This window comes from Typopeltis vanoorti, chromosome 1 (genome assembly GCF_054136105.1).
Source record: "Typopeltis vanoorti isolate ZY-2024b chromosome 1, IOZ_Tvanoo_1.0, whole genome shotgun sequence".
Classification (NCBI taxonomy): Eukaryota; Metazoa; Arthropoda; class Arachnida; order Uropygi; family Thelyphonidae; genus Typopeltis; species Typopeltis vanoorti.
Window position 1 is genome coordinate 177885113 of NC_143549.1, and position 24477 is coordinate 177909589.

General features: G+C 37.5%; 1 protein-coding gene across 3 annotated transcripts in view; it reads right to left on the bottom strand.

Moving 5' to 3' along the window:
• The window catches only part of LOC150110672 (glucose transporter type 1-like), a 1175276-nt gene that overhangs the window by 186795 nt on the left and 964004 nt on the right, over positions 1–24477 (bottom strand). For 2 of the 3 annotated variants that reach the window (XM_090395562.1, XM_090395554.1), the window contains exon 13: positions 10991–11203. The exons of the other annotated variant lie outside the window; for it this stretch is intronic. In XM_090395562.1, coding sequence (XP_090251688.1) covers positions 10991–11203 — 213 coding nt within the window. The remainder of the gene's footprint in view (positions 1–10990; positions 11204–24477) is intronic. 3 annotated transcript variants of the gene reach the window in all.

Genomic DNA, 24477 nt, shown 5'->3' on the forward strand with positions numbered 1-24477 from the left:
ATGTTAAATCTGGTGTAAGACAAGCATGTACATCATCTCCTCTATTATTCATTATCTATATGGATCACATTATGAAGGAAAGTGGTATTAAACCTGATACCAAGGAGATGTTAATCTCAACCTGCTTTATGTGGACAGCAATATACTACTAAATAAATCCCCAAGTCTGCAAGATTCCCTGACTAAATTGAATGACTGTTGTAATAGATATGGTATGAAGGTCAACAATATCAAGACAAAGACAATGAAAATGGGCAGAAGCATTGAAAATATCAACTGCATTGTGAATGGAGAACCTATAGAACAAATAAAGCATTTCAGCTACTTAGGCACAATTTTTAGCGAAGATGGTAAATTAAATATGGAAATAGACAACAGAATCAGCAAAGCTGGTATGGTAGGAAGTAAATTGAATAAATTTATATGGAATGAGAGAGAAATTAGGCAAAACATTAAATTAGCTGCATACAAGACAGTGTTCAAACCAATTGTAACTTAAGATCTAAGAGCTGGATCAGAAGTAAAACAAACACTTGACCAAAGACTAGAGACTGTAGATATGAGAGTCCTGAGAAAGATTAGGAGCATGAACAGATGGCATTGATGGCAATATCTTATTAAAAACGAGGATATTAGGAAAGAACTTGACATTGTCAGCATCCTGGAATGTGTTCGTAGAGCTAATCTCAGATAGTATGGTCACTTAAAAAGAATGGGAGAGGAGAGATTAGCAAAACAAGTGTTCTCTGCCTGGTTGGCAGGAAAAAGACCCAGAGGAAGACCAAGATATAGGTGGATTGATATGGTAAAAAGTGCCTTAGAAGATAGAAATATAAGATGTGATAATGTTGGAGTCTTGACAGGTAACAGACTGATTTGGCAGAGAATTGTAGACAGGAAGTTAGTAATGATGTACATTTTGCATGTAGTACTATCATATCCTGTACACTCCTTGAGGGTACATGGCAGGAATTTGATGATGATGATGATGGTGGGTGTCAGAGATGCTGCAATTCTCTTGATAATATATGGACCAATATCATCATTTGGAAGAACAGCAGAACATTGTGCCCTTCAATTGGAAAAGAGCTGGGTTTGATTCTCATCATGACGAGGGGAATTCTTATACGGGTTTTTTCAATAGAAGGTGAGTTAGCTGATCTCATATGCAGGTAGAACGGTTTTTTCTCCTTGAAACTCAGGTTTTTCATCCCTTATAAGACGTATCAGCCTTCAGAAGACACAATTTACAGACAAAAATTACTGTTGATGGTGATGATGGGCAGAAGATGACCTTGATGATAGTAGTAGTGTTGTGGTAGGAGAATTAAGTAGTAGTGGAGATGGTGAGATGTATTTAGCAAGGCAGAGCAGAATGTCCTCCTGCGATGAGTCCTTGGACTCCCTGGAGGTGTCATGTAATAATAATAATAATATCTCATCCAATTCTATGACTGTATTTGCATCAAGGTTTCATAATATAGCGAATATGTCCAGTTCATACATACTTCCACTCTTGCATCGGTTCCAGGTGAAGATATTGCAATAATAACTGCAATATCTCTACCTGAATGATAGTCTTGTCAAATGGTCACTCAGCAATATGATTATTTTTATTGATTTCCGTTTGTATTCACTAAAGTAATCCTTTGTAATCATATTTCTTGCTTTTAATAATTGTATAGTGAAAAAAAATCTTCGGAATATCCTTTGCTTGATAATTTCTTGTAATAGTCTTATTTTGCCTTACTTACCATGCTGATCACCCTTATTTTCTTTGCTTTGTACTTTTCAAAAGTTTGCTGGACACATTTCACATTACATTTCTTGAGCATTCTTCTTTCTTTCTTTTTTTTCCCCAGTTCTTGCTTAATAACAATATTCATTCACTTAATATCTACCTTATTTATCCTCCTAATATCCTGGGTATGCAGTCTGAGTCTTTCTTCAAACATTCATTGATCATTTCCCATACACTACTCCAAGTCATTTCCTGGTTCTCTTTAGTTCCATTCCATTTGCTCAGTCATCTCTCAAGACGTGACTGCATGCTCACTCTCCCCAAATGCAGGATTTGTCCATAACCAAAGTAAACTTTGGTTATGGACAAATCCTCTAATATCATCAGATTCAGCCATGATGTGCTGTTTTATGTAATTATCTCTCAGAGGCATAAATCCCATTTCTTTCCAATTTACGTCCCCATAAGTTCCCCATAAATTCCAGTTTAAGTTCCCCATGATAATTAATCACTTTTTTGCTCATTGACTGATTTACCAACACATGACTCTTCCTTTCACCTACAGATGTTTAGCTGCAATCAACTGCATATTTTTCTTGTTTGCTTCTTTTTCACATCAGATAAATTATAACAGATAAGAAATTAATATTTTTGTTTTAATTCTTTATCTAAGCATAAGAAAACTAAGTTTGCATGTGAAGTATCTTCATGACTTGTCTACAGCAACTGGTTAAACAGCATCTGCTGTTTTGTATACAGTGTCTGTTGATTTGTATAAAGTGTGACAACCCAAACCTCCATGAGTCAAAAGATTCATTGTGAGAGGTACATATTGTTACACACAAAGCTTGTGAAAATGCTTTAAACTCATTCATCGTGTATGCATCCACCACACTGTAAGGCAATGCATTCCACTCACCAGCCACTTTCCATGCAAAGAAGCTGCTCCTTAATCCCTTGCTCATGCTCTCCTTATATAGTTTCCAGGACATAATGAAAGAAATGGAATTTATGCGTCTGAGAGATAATTACCTAAAACAGCATGTCATGGAGGAATGTTGTGCTGGACATCATCTACATCAGCTGCTTTTCTACATTTTAAGTTTTTGATGGCTTTTTCTACTTCAAGTATTGATATGTATTCCTGTTCAGTGTTTTTTACCAGTATGTGTCACTGCTTGTTTCATTTAGCAGTCTTTCAAAGTAATTACTTCAGACATCTATAATATCCTTATCTTCAGTTTGATATATCACATTTATCATCTCTGATTCCTTTTTCGGTACTCTAACCTCCATTTCTAAGCTTTTTCAATAGCCTCCAAAATATTTTGCCACCTTTCTGATATTTATTTTCTGTGTACTTAAAATAAATATCAGGAAGGTAGCAAACGATATTTTACATGACTTCTGTTTAGCTAGTTTTATACATTGCTTTCCTTTCTTCCTGAGCCCACTATGAAGTTCTGATTTTTTTTCTATCCTTGCAAACTACTCCTGCCACATGTCTCTCTGGCTGAAGCAATCAATCAATGTTTCCTTCAGCATCTGCCACTAAATCCTGAAGATGAAGTTCTTGTTTTCAGTTTAATTTTTTCCCTGAATGATCTCCGTGTATTTGCATCTACAGTTCCTCTGAAAGCTGTTCAAACGTATAAGAAAGTTTTAAAACAAATTCAGATTTGTTTTAAAACTTTCTTATACATTTTTCTTTTCAATAGGAAATTCAATTTTATCCTGCTCAAAATTAAATAGTGATCACTTCCCATTTCAAATCCTCTGTATACTGTTTTGTCCTGAACCCATGGTAAAGCATTGCTAACAACTATAACGTAGTCAATGAGACTTTTATTTCTTGCATCTTCTCTCCATGTGAATTTGTGCACATTTTTATGTTGGAACATAGAGTTAGTAATAACTAATCTATGTACTGAACAGAAATCCAGCAGGCATTTACCATTATTATTAGCTTTGCTTTTCTCCAAATGTTTCAAAAACATTTCTATATGTCTGGTAATCATTTCCTACTTTGCTGTTTAGATTTTTAACAAGGACCAACTTTTCCTTTTTCACTGTGCCTTCTCTACTTTTTCGAAAAATTTTACCACTTCTTCCTTATAAGACCTTTCTGTGAAACCATAGATAAATTAGTCCCATTGTCCAGTTCTACATTCTGATATTTGCCTACATCACTCTACTTGATATTGCCTGCTATTTGAGGACAACAAAAGTGCAGTACATGAAGAAATTAGCAATTAAGGCCAAGAAAAACCATAGGGAGTTTTATTCACATCTGGGAAGTGGAAAAAAGAACGTGGAGGTTTGTGAAATGAGAAGCTCAAGTGAAAGGAATGTAATAATGCAAGAAGACTTAATGGTGAACTGGCAATGAATTCAAGTATACAAGAGGTATATGAGGAGTTAAGGAAGCTAGAATGTTAGCATCAGCCTTGGCTTACCTGTTTAACAAGAAATTAGCAACAACACAAATCCTAAAAGAGTGGAAAGAAGGTAAAACTGTTCCACTTTTCAAAGGTGATGATAAGACTAAGGCAAGAAATTATAGGCCAATCTGTGTAGTTAAGTATTGGTGAGGTTGGTGAGAGATAGGATATGAAGGTGGGTTGATAACAGTGGTATTCTTTGTGCTTAACAGCATAACAGCATGGGTTGGTTAAAAGAAAGGCATGTTTTACCAAAAAGGATATGAATGTATTGGACAATGGAGATGCATGTACAGTGGTATGTATAGATTTTGTAAGGCTTTTGATCAATTGCACACCACACCACAAGTTGATAACTAAACTGAAGTAGATGGGATTGATATCCAACTAATGCTAGATTAGTTGGATAGGCAACTCATTTTCAGATATGTATCAGCTATGTATGGGGTTGAGTATCCTGGAAGAGGAAAATCTCTAGTGGTGTGCTGCAGGGGTCTGTTTTGGGACCACTGTTATTTAATTTATATATTAATGATATTGGTATGAGTTTAAATGGTGATTTAGTGGCCAGGAGGACTTTAATAGATTGTATGAGTGGGCAACAGAATGTAACTATCAGTTCAATGTTGCAAAGCATAAGTACTAAAATTTGGTAGGCAACAATGGAATGCAAAGTATACACTTCTTCATAAAAAAATTTTGGAGGATGCAAAGTATACACATGGCGAAGAAATTTTGGAGGAAGTTGAGGAGACAAGAGACCTTGTAGTGGTGGTTGTGGACAAGGATCTGATGTTCAGAGGTCACATCAGGGTATGGCAATGATACAGAGAACCTTAACATGCAGAAAGATAGAGGTTCTGTTCTTCTTATTATTTATTATTATTATTATTTTGGGCAACTCCAAGGAGTCGACAGACTCATCGAGGGAGGCCCTAACATCATATCAAGAACAACTATTCGACATTCACACAGTATCTATCATACCTCGCCTTGAACTCATTCATGGTCATAGCACCCACAACATACTCTGGCAGCTTGTTCCACTCATTTACCACTCTCCAAGTAAAAAACCTAGCTCTAACACCCTTGTTAACCACATTCTTGCCCAGCTTCCATGTATGGCCCCTAGTCCTTCCACCACCAGTCCTTTCTTAAAAATATCTTCTGGATTGATCTTATAGAAACCCCTTCAGTAATTTGAATGTCTCAATCATATCACCCCTTTTCCACCTATCAACCAATTTTTGCAACCCACAAATCTTCAATCTGTTCTCATAAGATTCATTCCACAGACCTGCCACCATCCTGGTCACTCTTCTCTGGATCCGCTCCACCTCCTCCCCATCAAGAAGAAACCCTGATGCCCATATCTGGGCACAGTAGTCCAGATGGGATCTTATCAGGACTCGATATAGAGGAACAATATCTTGTTTGTCTCTGCTTGTTAAAGCATTTTTCAGTAACCAAGTGATTTGATGAGCTGATTTAGCCACTTTTGCAATGTGCCCGCTAAACTTCAACTCTCTATCCACCAACACTCAAATCCCTGGCTTCATCCATCTCTCCAACCCTATATCCATCCCCATCTGCTCCAGTTTACTGATTAGAGTTCCATGTGGTATCCTGTCAAAGGCCTTGGCAAGGTCCAGTAGAATCACTGTAAACCCATTACCCTTATCCAGTTCAGCCGTCACTGTGGTATAAAACGTGAGAAAGTTACTGAGGCATGATCTACCCTTCACAAAACCACGTTGCCCCCCCCATACAGTATCCCATTTTCATCTATCCAATCCTGTATTCTTCTCTTGACTAGTTTCTCCAAGACCTTGACCACGATTCCTGATATGCTAATCGGTCAGTAATTTACAACAGTAGTCTTGGAACTTCTTTTATGCAGTGGAACTATTTTCTCCTCTTTCCATCACCTCAGGACTAACCCAGACCTGAGACTCAGATTAAACAAAATGGTCAAGGGTACTATCAATTCTTTAGCTGCTTCACGTACAACACGAGCTGATATACCATCCAATCCCACAGATGTATTGACGTCGAGGTTTTGCAATAGACTACTCACCTCCACCTCATTCACCACAATTCCCGTATAATCTATTGGTTCATTCATTTCTGCAATGTCACCACCTGGATGATATACACTTGCAAAGTGCTCGCTCAGTAATTCAACTATATCAACTGATTCGGTTACCTTCCTACCATCGGCATTCTTTAAAATCATTCTGCCACATACATTTTTTACTTTTACTTGCAACATATCGAAAAAACTGTTTAGGATTCTCTCTAGCCTGCATGGCCAATGTTCTTTTGTAATCTTTTTTTGCTTTACTTACCACACTCGTCACCCTTTTGGCCTGGGCTTTATATGTTCATGTGCCTGCCGGTCACCTTTCTTAAATTCCCTCCATAGTTGTTTCTTTTTTGCAGCAAGCTTAATGGTGTTATTCATCCATTTAACTCCTACTTGATTTATTATTCGGACTCTAGGTATACACTCAGGCATTGCTTCATGCAACTCTTTTTAACCGCCTCCCATGCACTGTCAACTTCTAGCCCTTGCAGTTGTACATGCCATGACACTGTACCAATCAATCTCCTAAACTTGTCATACTTACCAGCCCAATAATTCTACATGTACCCTGTCTTAATTGTAAATTCCACACCTTCAGCCACCTCCCAAGTCAAGACCCCATGATCACTCTCACCAATTGGTGGCAATGTGGTCATATTCTTTACAGCCAAATTCTCAGATGCAATTACCAGGTCAAGCACTCTCTGACCCCTAGTATTTTCCATTACATGCTGTCGCAGATAGTTATCCCTTAATAACCGCATAAAATCCAATTCCTTTCTCCCATGTGTCCTCTTCTCCTTCCAATCAATGTTACCATAGTTGAAATCTCCAATAATAATTACCCTCCTTCCACTCATTTCTTGTATTTGCTTATGCATACTATATCCACCATCTATTCCATCACCTGGTGTATAGCAGCACCCAACTGTATATTTTGTTCTGCTAGTTTCAATCTCACACCAAATAGCCTCAAATGTGCTCTTTTCTCTATCCTGCGGTTCCACTTCTATTCTCCTTGGCTGTAGCTCATCTGCTATCATCAATAACACACCTCCCCCATTTTATTTTCCCTGTCTCTCCTGAACACACCATACCCCTCACATTCAATCCCACTAGCTGTGTCATCTTCTGTCAGCCATGTTTCACTAATGTCAATAACCTGTGGTCTGGAAGTGCCAACCAAGGCTAAAAATTCTTCCCTCTTGTTCCTAATACTTCTGGCATTTGTATACATGAATTGCAGAAGCCAATTTGTCCCATCCCTATTTTAATTATACTAACTATCCCATTTTGATTCATGGTGTCTTTCCTACTCGCTTGGGCATATTACACACATTCACACACTCAATTGTCTCCCTGAAATCTGCATATCTACTCCCCCCCCCTTAATTACTCTAGTTTCCCTGGTTCTGTACATTCACTTCCACTACATTCGACAACACCTTTTCAAGTCTCCGTACACCAAATCCATTCAAATGTAAACCATCCATTTTATATAACTCCTTTTGCCAATCGAACTCATTCCACACATCTACAAATTCCACACCACTCATCAAACATAATTCACGCATAAAGTCATTGGCAATTATGGCTCTCCTTCTATACTTTTCACTGTCATACTGCGGCAACACTCACCATCCTAACTCTCTCACTCTTTTCTTTTGCTACCTCAAGCAATTCCTTTACATCCTCACTCATAGCCTTTTTGTTTCCTTTCAAATCATTTGTACCCACAACCACTATCAATTCGTTCATCCGCTGTTTTTGCATTCTAATTGACTCAATTAGAATTATTCTATTGTATAAAGCCTTGATCAGTCCTTGTATGGGTTACTGTGCACAGATTTAACCATCTGGTTTTCCTGGTGATGAGGATGTATTGAAAAAGGCTCAGAGAAGACTGACTAACTGGCTAAGGTGGTAATTGGGATGTGTGATATGAAGGCAAATTGAGGGAGTGCAGTTGCAAAATCTTGTGAATAGGAGTAAAAGAGGGAATATGATTCAGATATTAAAGTTGGTAAAGGATTGTTACTGGGTTGACGTGGAAGAAATTTTTCATAGAATGAGGAAGGGAACAGAAGAACGTGACATCCCTGGAAGCTATAAGGAGGATTTGAGTGGAGAGTGGCTGGTGAGTGGATTGCATTGCTTGACATTGTGATGTAATGCAGATATATTGAATGAGTTTTAAAGCATGATTTGATGAGCTTTGTTGTAACAGTATGTGCCTTCCACAAGGAGTCTTTGACACCATGGAGGTCTGGTGTTAATAATAATAATAATAATTTAGTTGAATACAACAGATATTCCATTTTTTCTCTAACTGTTGTTGCCTGAATATAACATCTTGTATCTGTTGCTTAGAATGGTCTTCTTATCTTCTTTGTTTCGGTAACACTCATTAAGTCAATCTGGTACTTATCCAATTCTTCTGCTAGTTCTGATTATTTTCCACTGATACCTCTTATGTCGATAGTGCCAATCTTTGCCTCTGCTAATGTTGAGTTAGGATTTGTTCCAGGAGCTGACTTTTCACTGTCCATCCTGGTTCCCTGATGAAAATAACAGGCACCTTGTTTAAATGGGTGATGCTAGCTGAAATAACAGAATTTCGGCTAGCATAAAATTCTGTTATGTTTTATTGTCATTTTGCATTATTTTTTAAGCCAATAAGAATACAATTTGGTCAGCTAAATCCCACTATAAAAGGCTATGTGGAGGTCTCCCAGTTATCTAGCTTGCTTTGACAGTTAAGCAATCACCAACTTAAACAATTCAATTATATCCCCTATCCTATCCATGAGGCTCTGCAAATTACATTCCTTTAATCTGTCTTAATACTCCACATTCCAAAGACCAGTTACCGCCTTTGTTAACCTTTTCTGGATCCTTCTAATATATATATATATATATATATATATATATATATATATATATACACACACACTCATTGCCATGAAAAACCAGATGACCAAATCTGTGCACAATAATCCATATGTGGCTTGATCTTTAGTAAACGTTGAAACAGGTCTGGGTAGTGACCCTTCCTTCGCATAATGCACAGCAATATACTCATCCAAAAGGAAGTGTGTTTTGCATTATGGGGCACTGGGGCAGTTGAAGTGAAGTCAAGAGCCTCTATATACAAGTAGACCAGTCAGGAAAATACTTCACATACAAACCTTTATTTGCTTATGCTTGGGGAAAGTATTAAAACAAGAATATAATTTCTTGTCTACTACAATTTACTTTAAAACCACATATAAAATCTTTCTACAATTTCACATCACATAGTTTTAAATGCATTGCCGCCCACCATCCTGATCTTCTTCTCTGATCTACTGATCCACTACTCTAATTGGCTGTGATTCTTCTTCTTCTTCAGTCACCAACAAACTCCTTCTCTAGCCCTATTCTCTTTTTCCTTACCAAATATACAATATCTTACATTCTGTTCTTGTAAACTGTCTTCTCCATCATCTAAGTCTCACCAATGCCTATAATTTTTGGACAAGTTGAACAAAACAATAACCCAAAACTCCTCACCTTTACTGCTGATGCTTCTGGTATTAGTAATTAAAAATGCATACATACTGTTCATTTTTTAATTACCTGAAACTTCATTCAACATTCACTGATCGTTCTCATTCTCATACCCACTGGCATCATGTGCACCCACACATATACCCATCTGCTTTCTCCTCAATCTTAGTTTCTCTTGGTATTACCCTTCCCTTCTTTTACTTAACAACACTTTCTCCAAACACCCAATTCCAAATCCATTCAGTACAAGTTATGAGTAACTATATAAGTTCTTTTATTCATTAAATTTGCCATCTACATTGGAATGTATGGAGAGAAATTATCTGAAAGACAGATAAGTATGGAGTGAGAGAATGTAAAAGTTGTTGGAAGAGGCAAAAAAAAAAAAAAAAGAGTACAGGAGACAAGATTGTGAGCATGTTATCATGGTACGATAGGGGTGAGCTACAAAGTTCTATCTATAGTATGACTTTTTACCTTTTATATCTGCCAAAGCTTTCAGTTTTCCTTTCTGCATTCTAACAGCACCATTAACTACATTAATCTTCACTTCAGGAAAAACTCATTTCCTCACACTGCAAAGTACATTTCTGATATCATGGATTCACTAAACAATACTGTCCCTTACTCTTCCTCTCACATGCATTCATACTCTTCTTTCTCTTCTCTCATACCTCTCCTTTCTCTTCTCTCATACCTCTCCTTTCTCTTCTCTCTAACTGATTCTCCATTCACTTGAGCTCATACTTTGTCATGTGAAAGTCATAGGTTTAAATGATTTTCTTTTCAACTTGCTCTCACATCATTCACTTTAGCTCACCTCTATAACTCTATTCTTATTTATATGCTTTCAAACACTACCATTTGAGCATTATTTGTCATTATCATTAAAAATTCTGCTTAGTTCATGTTTGACATGATCACTTCTGGCATTCTCTTCCAGAACACTTTTGGCATACTCTTTTGCCATTTTCATCCCCAAAACATGCCACCCTGGCTGATGAATACATTGTACATACACTACATTTAGAAAGTTCTGCATGTTGAACTTCCATTTGTTATCACATCCAAGTTAAGATTAGAAAGATATACTGTTTTTTTTTTTTTTTCTGTAGCTGCAGTAGCAATAATAATTTTAAGAATGAAATACAAAAAAACTTGTAAGATTATTACCTTAACAAGGAGTGAAATGGTGATGAAGATGCTGAAAATGAACATCCCCCCTAACCCATAAAGGTGGAGTGTGCGGCGGCCTGTTCGGTCCATAAGAGGTATTGACACTAGAGTCATCACCACCATGACTGCTCCAACTGCTATTGTGGCATATTTAGCTGTATTTTCTGTGAGGCCTGCTCCGATGAACAGACCTGTTGAGTAATAAAGTACCTAAAAATATATATATATATATATATATATATACACACACACACATGACATATAAATGAAATAAAATCAGTTAAATTTATATTTCATTTACTACAATTGTCACCATATTAGAAACCCATATGATTTAGAAATTAAAGATATGTTTATTTGTAGTATAAACCATTAAGACAGAATTCAGTGTTGAGTATCTTATGTGGTCACTGATGAAGCAAAACTTTCGGATCCATTTGCTTCAAGAGAGTAGGATCTTATATAGCAACAGACGGATCATTAGATATATATTTCAATAATTTTTATAGCAACTGCCTGTGAAAATTAAAAAAAAATCAATAATTGAGACATGAGTGGATCCATATCTAACCCTTTAATTTATAATGAATAATATAATAAAAGGGCAGTTTGTGACCTTGATAAAATTAGTTGGTCCAGGAATCATTAGTATTAGTGGGATATAGTTTACAAAGATATACTGATAGTAACAGAATGTGATGGATATAACATTTTTAAAGAAGACAAAAAGGATAAAAGAAGGGACTGGATATTACTGATGATCTCAGGATAATTGTGTTCCCTTGATGTGGAACCTCAAGGAAGCAGTAATGATAATGACTTTGATCTCATCTGCTGTTTGTTGGGATGAGCAGGAATTCTAAGATATTTACCAGGACATTGCTCAAAGACAGGAAATAGCATGAGTGAGTCTGAAATATTTAGGCAGACAAACTGGTGAGTGAGGGAGAGTCTGGTGATAATAATCAGTAACTTTAACTATGGAAGCATTGACTGGAAAAAGAAATACAATACGAATAGAGAAAATGAGTTCCTTGAGGCTTAGCGATAACTAGAATCGTCTTACACAACCACCTGGAACATGAGTGTTACATTTAATAATAATATTTCATATGGTGAATTCTGTTAACAGAATGACATGGAAGATGGCTAGATAGGTGCAAGCTTCACTGAACAAAAGGGATGTGGAATTACAGAGCAGGAGACTATGACAAACTAATGAAACAGAATAATGACCTACCATAGCATGATAAACTAAAGGGGAAAGAAATCAATAGTGGGAGTTGATTTGAGATCATTTACTAATGGCAATGTCAGATTGTATTCCTAAGGTTGAAAGGATGCTACAGCAGCAGGAGAAACATAAGGTGCAGTTTATGAAGGCAAAGAAGATAGTGAGGAAGGAAACTTTAGCATATGAAAGAATTGAAGACTGGCTAGTTGCTGGAGATGACACACACAGGTCACATCCACTGAAGATATAGTACAAATGTTCAATGAGTATTTTGTCACTCAAACGACTAGTGTTGAACAACAATGGAAAGGAAGAGCAGAGACTGGCAGTTCAGGAATGTGAAGTATTTGAAATTTTAAGTAAGCCTGATAATTATAAGGCTGCAGGTCTGGACGGGATACTGCCATGTATATTAAGGGAATACACAAAGGAGCTGAAAGAACCCTTGACTTGGTTCAACAAGTGTATGGCAATAGAAACAGTCTCCGATGAGCAAAAGAAGAAAAAAAAAGTCCCACTGCATAACACAGTAGAATTGAAGTCAGTGATGTCAACCTACAGGTTGACATCACAGGTCAGTTTTTTTTTTTTTTTTTTTTTTTTTTTTGTCAGAGAGGTTGATTAGCAATAGAATTCAAATTTGGATTGCTGACAATAGGAATTTTTTCAGATGGCATCACAGTGTGTTATATGGATGTCTTGTTTCAGTAATCTAGTTACATTTTATAATAGTGTGACAAGTGTATTGGGCAGATAATATGCTTATATGATGCTTTTTACTATATGTATCACAAAAGCATTTGATAGAATGCTGCATAAAAAGCTACAATTAAAACTGAGAATGGGAATGAATAGCTAAATGGCAGACTAGTTATAGGAATGACTTGTTGCTATCAGCCAGCAAGTTGCACATGAAGCATGGTGTCTCAAAGAGAAAGGTAAAAAGAGGGGTATCACCGGTTTTGTTTTGAAGTTATTGTTGTTTATATATCAATAATATAGTTCAAGAGTTGAGATCAGATATTTGATTGTTTACTGATGAAGTTAAATTGGGGAGAGCAATGTTTGAAAACTCTAATGTGATGCTGTTGCAAGATGATTTTGATAGTTTGATGCTTTGGGAAGATGAATAGGGATGCTGCGAGTTCAATTTTGTGTAAAGTTGTGCACTTTGGCCATGCCAAATTGTTCAATTGTTCAACTTTACACTTAAGAAAATTTGAGGTGTATGCTATATATTGGAGAAACTTGCTCCAGAAAGTGGAAAATGTGAGGGATCTGGAGGTATTGGTGAGTTCAATTCTGCAAAAGTTACCCAGAATTGCTGCCAGAATTAATTAGCTGATGCTATGGAGAATGGGTGGCTGATCAAAGAGTCGAATATGGAAGAACTGAATCTAGGAGAAGGTGAGTGACAGTGGTATACCACAGGTTGTACTTGGGCCACTATTATATAATTTCTACAGCAATGATTTAAGGGCAGAAATATCCATTTCTTGCTGATAATGCAAAACTGAGTAGAGCTATAATTAATGAAGATAGTATCCAGCAGAAACTGGCAGTAAGGGAAAATAATAATGATTACCAGTTTAATGTAGCAAAAGTGTAAGGTCATGCACTCTAGAAAGAAGATATCACAAGCTGTGTTCTATATTGATGGAAATGGACTACAGGAAATTGATTAAACCACAGATTTTTTTTTGGGGGGGGGGGATTGTGACAGTTGAAGTTTAGAAGGCATATTTCAAAGGTGGACAAAATAGTACATTACATTACATGGTTGTTGAAGAACACTCACTGACAATCAGGGATAGGAAAGTTATTATTCCTCTTCATGAAGATTTAATAAAATCACATCTGGACTTCATCCTTGGGGATGAAGAAGTGGCAGAGAGGATCCAGAGGTGAGTGACCAAGAGTGCGATAGGTTTATGGAATACTCCCTATGAGGATAGATTGAAGGTCTATAGGTTACAAAGACTAGTTGTTAAGATGAAACAAGGGAGGGGTAAAGAAATATAAGTTATTAAAAGAGTTTTATAGAACTGATACTGAAAACTATCTCAATACATGGAAGGAAGTGGGAGAATAAGGGGTCACTACTGCAAATTTTTTTATGAGTGCATTTAGCAAGGGTGTGAAGACTACATTTTATTGCTCTGAAGATGGTGAATGGGTAGAATGAATTGTCAGAAGCAGTTGTGTGCTTACCTGTGGATAAGTTCATGGAGAAGCATGGTAAATATTACGTGAATAATGGTTAGTATGCTTCTCCATGAACTCATTCAAAATGAGTCTTTAACTCCATGAGAAAATAATAATAATAATGCAAAGGACACTGACAGTTGGAGATGAAGAGATAAGGTAGTGATCAAGATATGTCTCAATTTTGTGCACAGATCTGGTCACCTTGTTATCTATGTAATAAGATAAGAGAGAGTACATAGGCAACTGACACAAATTATTTCAGGATGTTTGATGATTGTAGAACACAAGAAGAGACTGCAAGAATGTACTTTGCAGAGCTTGACAGATAGGAGGCAAATAAGTAAGACAGAATAAACTGGAGAGAGGGGTGCATCAGATAGATACAGGGGGAATACTGCATAGGATAATATATGCTTGGTGTGTAGAAGTGAAAGATCATCACTGGAAACTACAAGGTTCATGTTAGCAAGACGGTGAGATGTTTTGAATGCAAATTGGTGAATGAGTGGGATATGTTATGTCACTTAAAGACTAAATTAGCACCAAGTGTCAGCAATAAAACAAAAGACTCTCTTATGTTCGTCCCTGGTGGAACATCCTTCCTTCAGCCATTCACAGCCTTGGGCACTCTAAACATTACAACAATGCCAAGTGGGAGGACTTACATGTCTATTTTCTCTTTCTTTTCATGGTCAGACTATTGTTTTCATTTATTCAGATTCAGTTACCTGATCTTGTTACAGAAACAATCCATGTTGAAATGGATCTTTCATTCCTCACTCTGTTCAAATTTTCCACTCCGTTTCTAAACTATCATTCTCAAGAAGTGTGCCAGGGAAATCCAAGAAAAGCACACAGCCAATCAAAAGTGGCTTGAGACCAAAACATCAGATTCCTTCACTGACTACACAGTTGCTTTCAACACTTGTAAAACCATCATTAAAAGGTAAAAGTTTAAATTCAACAAGGATAAATGAAGAATACTCATTGTACCACTGTCAGCCATGCCTTCTTGTTGTTCACCAAAGAAAGCTGTTAGGCACAACTTTTTCAATCTGTGCTACTCTCTCTCTCTCTATCCCACCCCAAATGGTAGCATTGTATCATCACCTAAGGAAAAGGCTGATGTCTTTATTATTACCACCCCAAGACCTAATGGAGTCAGACACTCATCTAGGAGGTCCTTTTATCACACACACAGCTCATCATACCGTGTCTTAAACACACTAAAACTCCTTGCAGACACCACACCCTCAGGCAAGGCATTCCAATCATTCACAACTCTACACAAAAAAAAACTGCCTCTCACTCCATTACTCACACCCTCTTTATACAGTTTCCAGGGATGACCTCTGGTTCTCCCCTGATCTCCTACTATTCTCTGTAGAACTTCTCCACCATTGATCCTGTAACAACCCCTTACCAACCTGTAGGTCTCTATCATATCTCCCCTCTTCCTCCTGTCCACCAGACTCTGCAAATTACATCTTCTCAATCTTTCCTCATACTCGACATTCCAGAGGTCAGAAACTACCTTAGTCAGTCACCTTTGGACCCTTTCCAACATCTCTTCATCCTTCTGAAAACCCGGTGAATAAATTTGGGCACAATAGTCCATGTGTGGCCTAATCAAAGCCTTATACAATGGAACAAGAATCTACCTACTTCTACACGTCAGCGTCCTCCGTTTCAATCCCAGAAGCCTTTGTGTTGTCTTCACAATTTTGGCGATGTGTCCCCTAAATTTTAGATCTTTATCCACTATCACCCCCAGATCACCTCCAACAATATATTCTCAACAAGCATAAATTCTGCATCCCATCTTTGTTTTCCAAATTTTAAAACCTTACATTTTGCACCTTTGAACTTTCATCCCCATTCCCATGCCCAATCACCCAATTTATTCAAGTCTTCTTGAAAGGCCACAACATCTTCACTACACTTTATGGTTCGTCCCAACTTTGCTTCATCTGCAAACTATGAATATCTCCATCCAAATCTTCGCCAATATCATTAATATACAAGTTGAACAGCAATGGCCCTAAAACAGACCCCTGAGGCACTCCACTAGTGACCTTCCTTTTCCTGGATATCACACCCCCATACACTATCACCACCATCCACATTACCTGGTCTATAACAACATCCCACCAAGTATTTGATTCCATTCATCTCTATCTCACACCATACTGCCTCAAAACCACTGGCATTATTTCCGTCTTGCATCTCTACTTTGTATGGACATACCTCTTTCTCTATCATCAATAGCATTCCCCCTCCCTTTTGCTTCATTCTTCTTTTCTCTTCCAACTCCTACATAGATGACCATGTAGGAATGGTCATCTATGTAGGAGTGGGATGCAATGTTGTAGGTAAATTACTTCTTTCTTTGCTTACAACACTGAATCTCATGCGTCCTGTGACTCTCTGCTGGAAAGATAGAAGAATCTTGAATAACTTGGATATCACAAAGGCAGCTTGTCCCAATGGAATTTCATCCATTGTGCTCCTGAACTAATGCCTGTTCTTTATCACCTATACATACACTAAACTATACTCAGCTAGCATCCACCCTACAGCATGGAAGCAAGCCAGTTCCCAAAAAGAGTGATAAAAATCTACCATCAAGGTGTCAACCTATTGTTCTTATCTCTGCCCAAAGTAATGGAAAAAATTATTAATAGTCAACTTCTTCAATGCTTGGAGAACTGATATCTAATTAGTGATCACTGCATGGATTTCACCAGTCCACAGGAGATCTCCTGGCCAGTTTTCTCTCAGATTGATCCCTATATCAGAAGGATGAAGATATTGTGACCTTATAAGAACACTTGAATAAATTGAGTGATTGGGCACGAAAATGGGGATGTGAATTTAATGTTGCAAAATGTAAGGATTTAAAATTTGGAAAAGAAAGATGGGATGCAGAATTTATGCTTGGTGAGAATATATTAGAGGTAGAGGAAATAAGAGATCTGGGGGTGATAGTGGATAAGGATCTAAAATTTAGGGGACATATAGCCAAAATTGTGAAGACAATACAAAGGCTTCTGGGAATGATGAGGAGGACACTGACGTGTAGAAGTAGGGAGATTCTTGTTCTGTTGTATAAGGCTTTGATTAGGCCACATATGGACTATTGTGCCCAGATTTGGTCACCTGGTTTTCAGAAGGATGAAGAGATGTTGGAAAGGGTCCAAAGGCGACTGACTAAGGTAGTTTCTGATCTCTGGAATGTCGAGTATGAGGAAAGATTGAGAAGATGTAATTTGCAGAGGCTGGTGGACAAGAGGAAGAGGGGGAGATATGATAGAGACCTACAAGTTGGTAATGGGTTGTTATAGGATTAATGCTGAAGAAGGTCTACATAAAACAGTAGGAGATAGGGGGAGAACCAGAGGTCATCCCTGGAAACTGTATAAAGAGGGTGTGAGTATGGGAGTGAGAAGCAGTTTTTTTTCGTGCAGAGTTGTGAATGATTGGAATGCCTTGCCTGAGGGTGTGGTGTCTGCAGGGAGTTTTAGTGTGTTTAAGACACGGTATGATGAGCTGTGTGTGTGTGTGTGTGTGTGTGTGTGTGATAAAAGGACGTCCTAGATGAGTGTTTGACTCCATGAGGTCTTGGGGTAATAATAGTAATAGTAATGTGAAATAGTGATTGTGTTCTCTTGTCAGATTTTTCTGTTAATGTCAGTTTTACCAGGCCTTGATCATATTACTCACTCCTTTCCTGATTTATATAAACGACCTGCTCTCCTTGACTGCAAACCCTATTCATAGTTTTGCTGATGATAGTGTCCTACTCATATAACAAGCCTTGCAGTGCTCAAATATCTCAAACTTGAAGATCATCTCAATTTTGTTACAAGTAATGGAGAAAGTAATTAGCAGTCAACTTCTTCAACACGTGGAAAACTGATATATAATTAGTGATCACCAGCATGAATTTTGCAAATCTAGATCTGCAGGAGATCTCCTGGCCTATATCACAAACCTGTAGACTTATTCAATGGAAAGGTTTGGAAAAACTTGGCATCTCTAAGGCTTTTGATAAGGTCTGACATCAAGGGCTTCTCAGCAAATTATCATCACATGGATTGCCTTCATCCTTGTGTAATAATTGGATTGCTAATTTTCTCTCAGATCAATCTCTATGTGTAATGGTGAATGGTGTTCTATCTTCAGATTTTCCTGTTAATGCCGGTGTCCCTCAGGGCTTTGTCATTTCCCCCCACCCTCTTGCTCATTTATTTAAATGATTTGTTCTTAATGACTGCAAACCCTATTCATAGTTTTACTGATGACAACACTATCCACTTGTCCTACTCATATGACAAGCCTTGCAGTGCTCAAGAATCTCAAGCTTCATGATCATCCGTAATAAGTACCCTGAACACTGATATTCACAGTATCCTTGATAGGGGTGAAAACAATTTCGTCAACTTCAATGCTTCTACAACACAGTTTTGCCTGTTTTCTCACCAAAAAAAATCTCTACTTTTGATAATACTCAGTCAAGATTAAATCTCTATTCTCAGACTAACTCTTACTCCAAATCCTTCCTAGAATCATAATCATATCAATTCTATAGCATCATTTTGAACAGTTATTTACTCTATATAAATCCCAAATCTGGCTAATTTTGGAATACTGCTCTCATGTTTAGGGTGGTGTTCCTATGACTCCCTAAAAAGTCTTGATGCTGTTCATAAAAGGGCAGTTCAGTTGATTAACGACACATCTCTTAGAGACTCTCTTCAGCCACTGTCCCATGGAAGACCAGTTTCTGCACTGTCTCTCTTCTACAGGTATTTAAATGGCCACTGCACAGAATCAGAAGAATTAAGTCTACTATTTTTGCCAGACATACAAAAACTTGAGCAACAGCTACTCAAATCCCTTTCAAGTTGAATTGCATACTCACTGAACCTGCCACTCTCAGTCATTTTTCATTCCATCCACCTCAATTCTTCGGAATAACCTCCTTCCATGAAGCATTTTCAAAGGACTACAACCTCCAGCAGTTCAAGAAGAATATCAACAGCTTACTCCTGACCCTTGCCCATGCATGGCATTTATTTGCTATAGGTTCTTCTGCATCTCATGTGCAGGAACAATATATATCAGAGTATGGGGATATATATATATATATATATATATGGGGATAGTGTACCAGTTTCCACTCTCTACCTGCATCGTTCAGTTGGAGACACAGCACCTGGTGACTACTACCTTTTCTCGAAACTGAAGAAAAAACCTTCAAGGAAGAAAATTTGCATATGACAATGAGGTGAAAGATGCAGTTTTAGGCATTTTGCAGACTAAAGTACAGACTATTTTTTTAAGGGTATAGAAATGTTAATTCAAAGATGTGAAAAGTGTGTTGCAGTAAAGGGAGATTATGTTGAAAGTGACACAGTCATTTTCTTTCTATCACCTCTAAACTTAGTCAGTCCAGAAACTCATGGAACCACCTTACACACACACATATATAAATGTTACTTCTGTACAACATTCTTCAGCATATTCCCATGAAATACAGACAATGCATAACTGCAGTTAATTTGGATACATTCAAGTTCTATGGTATTTTAATTTTTTTGTCACACTGTTGAAAGTTTTTCCGCTTGGTTATACTATAAATTAAAGATGCCAAGAAAATTATATTCTTGGTTTAATCCTTTATCCAAGTGTAAGCAAACAATGTTTGTGCATAAAGTAATTTCATGACTGGGCAACTCATATATTATTATTATTATTTGACACCTCCAGCGAGTCCAAGGACTTAACGAGGGAGGGCAACTGCTCTACAACTCTATCTCCACCATTCAATCACCAACTGACCATAACTACACCAATGCCATCTACCACCGACCACCACTGGTATTTCCACAGACAATCGCAAACATTCATGCCCATGGCGGGATTCGAACTTGCAGGTTTTTGGCTGGAGAGCGGATATGCTATCCACTCTTCAAACCAGGCCGGTGATTAGCCTCTATATATTCTATATATAATATATAGACGCTAATGACTTCAAATCACTTGCCTTAGTATCCTATAATGCAAAGCACATATCCTTACGGACATGTATCATGCTATGCATTATGGGAAGGGTCACTACCCAGACCAGTTTCAACCTTTTGTCATATGCAAGTAGATAAAAGGTATCACACATTATTACTTAACTCTGGATTAGAGATAGACGTTGAAAGGTTTTTCACTGTGTTATATACTATAAATTAAAGATGCAAAGAAATTATATTCTTGATTTAATCCTTTACCCAAGTTTAAGCAAACAAAGTTTTCACGTGAAGTAACTTGACTAGACAACTTGTATATCACTTCTACATTACTTCAACTTTGGTATCACTTCTGGGTCTGGCTACCACTGATGAGACCTCAATAAAGGTCAAAACCGATCGGCATAATGCATAACAAAATATATGTCTGTAAGGATATGTGCTTTGTATTGTGGGATACTAAGGCAAGTGATGTGAGGTCATTAGCCTCTATGTAAGAGTTGTCCAGTTGTGATGTTACTTCACATGCAAACTTTGTTTGCTTATACTTGAATAAGGGATTAAACCAAGAATATAATTTCTTGGAATCTTTAATTTTGTCGCACTGTGTATCACATTGAAAATTTGCTGTATTTTTGTCAGTACAAGAACATTAAAGAAATGTGCAGTTATCACATACAGTTCCTATCAGATAGTATAAGGTCATAAAATACATCAAATGGTTAAAGATATATAAATTGGCTCATCATCATCAAATTCCTGATATGTACTCTCAGGGAATGTACAGGATAACCATGATAATACTCATGAAAAATTTACAGTATTACTAACTTCCGATCAACAATTTTCCACCAAATTAATCTGTTATCCATCAAGACTCCAATATTATTAGATCTTATATTTCTGTCTTTTAGGGCACTTTTTACTGTATGAATTTATCAACATCTTGGTTTTCCCTCTGGGCATTTTCTCTGCCAACATGGCAAAGAACACCTGTTTTGCTAATCTTTCCTCTTTCATTCTGTTTAAGTGACCATACCACATGAGATTAGCTTTACTAACACATTCCTGAATGCTAAAAATGGCAAGTTCTTTCTTAATATCCCCATTTTTAACATGATACTGCCATTGATGCCATCTGGTCACTTCATTAATCTTTCTCAGAACTCTCATATCAAAGGTCTCCGGTCTTTGATCAAATGTTTCGTTTCTAACCCAGCTCTCAGATCCATAAGTTAAAATTGGTTTGAACACTGTCTTGTATATACAGCTAATTGAATGTTTTGACTACTTTTTTTTTTATTCTATATAAATTTATTCGCTTCCTACCATACCAGCTTTACTAATTCTGTTGTCTATTTAATTTACCATCTTCACTAAAAATTGTGCCTAAATAGCTGAAATGTTTTATTTGTTCTATATATTCACCTGAGCCTCCGTAGCTCAGTTGGTATTGATGAAGTCCTTTGGTCAGAAAGACCTGGGTTCAATTCTATTCTGTAGGATTTTGGTTTTGAATGCATGCACGATGAAGTGTGGGTCTGCACGTGAGCATACATAAGGAAAGATAGGTTCCATTCAAGATACAGTTGATGTTTTCAATGTTTCTGCCTATTTTCAATGTCTTTGTCTTTTTATTGCTGATTTTCCTATCAAATTTATTATAACAGTTATTCAATTTAGTCATGGAATCTTGGAGGCTTGTACTGGATTTACTCAGAAGTACAACATCATCTGCATAAAGTAACAGATTAACATTACCAGTTTTGATATCAGATTTAATACTGTTTGGCCTGAATCCAGCTTGCTCTACACCAAGCTTCAGTACCGCAATTTTTCTTAGCTGTTTCTCAAGTATACTTGCATAAATCTTACCAGGAACACCCAGTAGGGAAATACCTCTGTAATTCTCGCATTCAATTTTATTTCCCTTATTATAAATGGGTACTATGAGAACTCTGCTCCTAATTTCATCTACTCCAGCTGCCTTTCCACATTTCAGGTTTTTAATGACTTTTTGTACTCGAAGTATGAATATGTATTCCTGGCTGCATTCTTTTGGGAGCTTCTATCACTATACTGACACTGCTTGTTTCATTATTATGATTATTATTATTATTTGACACATCCAGGGAGTCCTAAGACTCATCGAGGGAGGGCACCTACTCTACAACTTTCTGTCTCCACCACTCAACCTCATCCACAAAATGCCTCATCTACACCAACGCCATCTACTGTCTGCCATCACCACTATTATTTTCACAGACAATCATAAACATCCATGCCCATGGCAGGATTCGAACCCGCAACCTTTTGGCTGGAGAGCAGATACGCTAACCACTTGGCCAACCAGGCCGGCAATTTCCTTTAGCAGTCTTTCAAAGTAATTACTCCATACTTCTAGGATATCTTTTTCTCCAGTTTTCATATCACCTTTATCATCTCTGATTGCTTTTTCAGTACTCTCTCCTCCATTTCTAAGCTTTTTCAATAGCCTCCAGAATATTTTGACACCTTCCTGATTTTTATTTTCTATGTACTTACCAAAGTTTTTCCATGACTTCTGTTTAGCTAGTTTTATACATTGCTTTGCTTTCTTATGTTTTCTTTGTATTCTCTCAGAGCACATGCTGACTTACTTGCCAGAAACTTTTGATATACTTTCTTCTTTTCTTTGACTGCCTCTTTAGCTTCCTAAGTCCACCATGGAGTTCTGATTTTTTTCTCCTTGCAAACTACCCCTTCCGCATGTCTCTCTAGCTGAATCAATCAATCAATGTTTTCTTCAGCATCTGCCACTAAATCCACAAGGTCAAGTTCTTGTTTTTGGTTTAATTTTTTTCCTGAATGATGTCTGTGTATTTGCATCTACAGTTCAACCCTGAAAGCTGTTCAACTTTGATTTGTTTTAAAACTTTCTTATACACTCTTCTTTTCGATGTGAAATTCAATTTTATCCTGTTCAAAATTAAATAGTGAACACTTCCTAATTCAAATCCTCTGTATACTCTTTTGCCTGAACCCATGGGAAAGCACTGCTATCAACTTATTTATTTATTCTTATGGAAAAAGGAATACAGAACAGCTACAGGTCAATGTTCAGTCTCTGGAAAGCCAATCCAAGGCCTCATCCGTCACCTTGTGGATGTCCTGTAGGCTGCCACCGTGAAATTGGTGCCTCGGGCAGTCATTCACAATATGAGTAATCATCTGAGCCATGGGAGAACAATCACAATAAGGGTGGTCTAACAGCCTCCATTTATGTAATAGGTAGCCACATCTGCCCTGATTAGTTCTGATCCTTTGATTGATGACCCAATTTTTCTAGGAAGAGCAAAACCAGGCTGCAGAGCACAGGGATCTTCTACCATTAAGCTGTTTGTTGGGAGATTGTTGGACCAGTATTCTCTCCACATGTCTGGTGTTGATGCCAGGGCAGCTGAAGAGAGTTCATCCATAGACCAGAAAGGCTTTCTAGATTTTAGGCAAAGACTAAGTGGATTTATGAGAGTCTGGTGCAGAGGCAGGAGTGGGTTGCTCATTGCTTTATTAAATTCTTTAATCGAGGCTTGTCTTCTCTGTATGTTTGGTGGAGCAATGCTAGAGAGGACGGGCAGCCAGGAGAGAGAGAGAGGGGTGCTTCTCACTGTCCCACTAATTGTGCATATGGTAGAGTTTAGCTAGATGTCTATAATATTAGTGTGCACTTCTTTCCCAGACAGGGGCACAATATTCTGCTGCAGAGAATGCGAGGGCTAGTGCAGATGACCTTAGGACTTCTGCACCACAAACCCAGGTTGTTCCAGCAAGCCTTGAGATGATATTATTTCTCGTTTTAATTTTGTTGGACAGGTCGGTTAGGTGCCCTTTTATTGGTTAGGCTTCTGTCCAGGCTCACTCCAAGGTATTTCGGGTGAGGCTTGTGTTCTACTATTTTTCCACAGCTGTCGATTCACCTCTGAATTATTCAGGTGAAATACTGTGGACACAGTTTTTGTTGGATTTGGCTTCAAGTACCA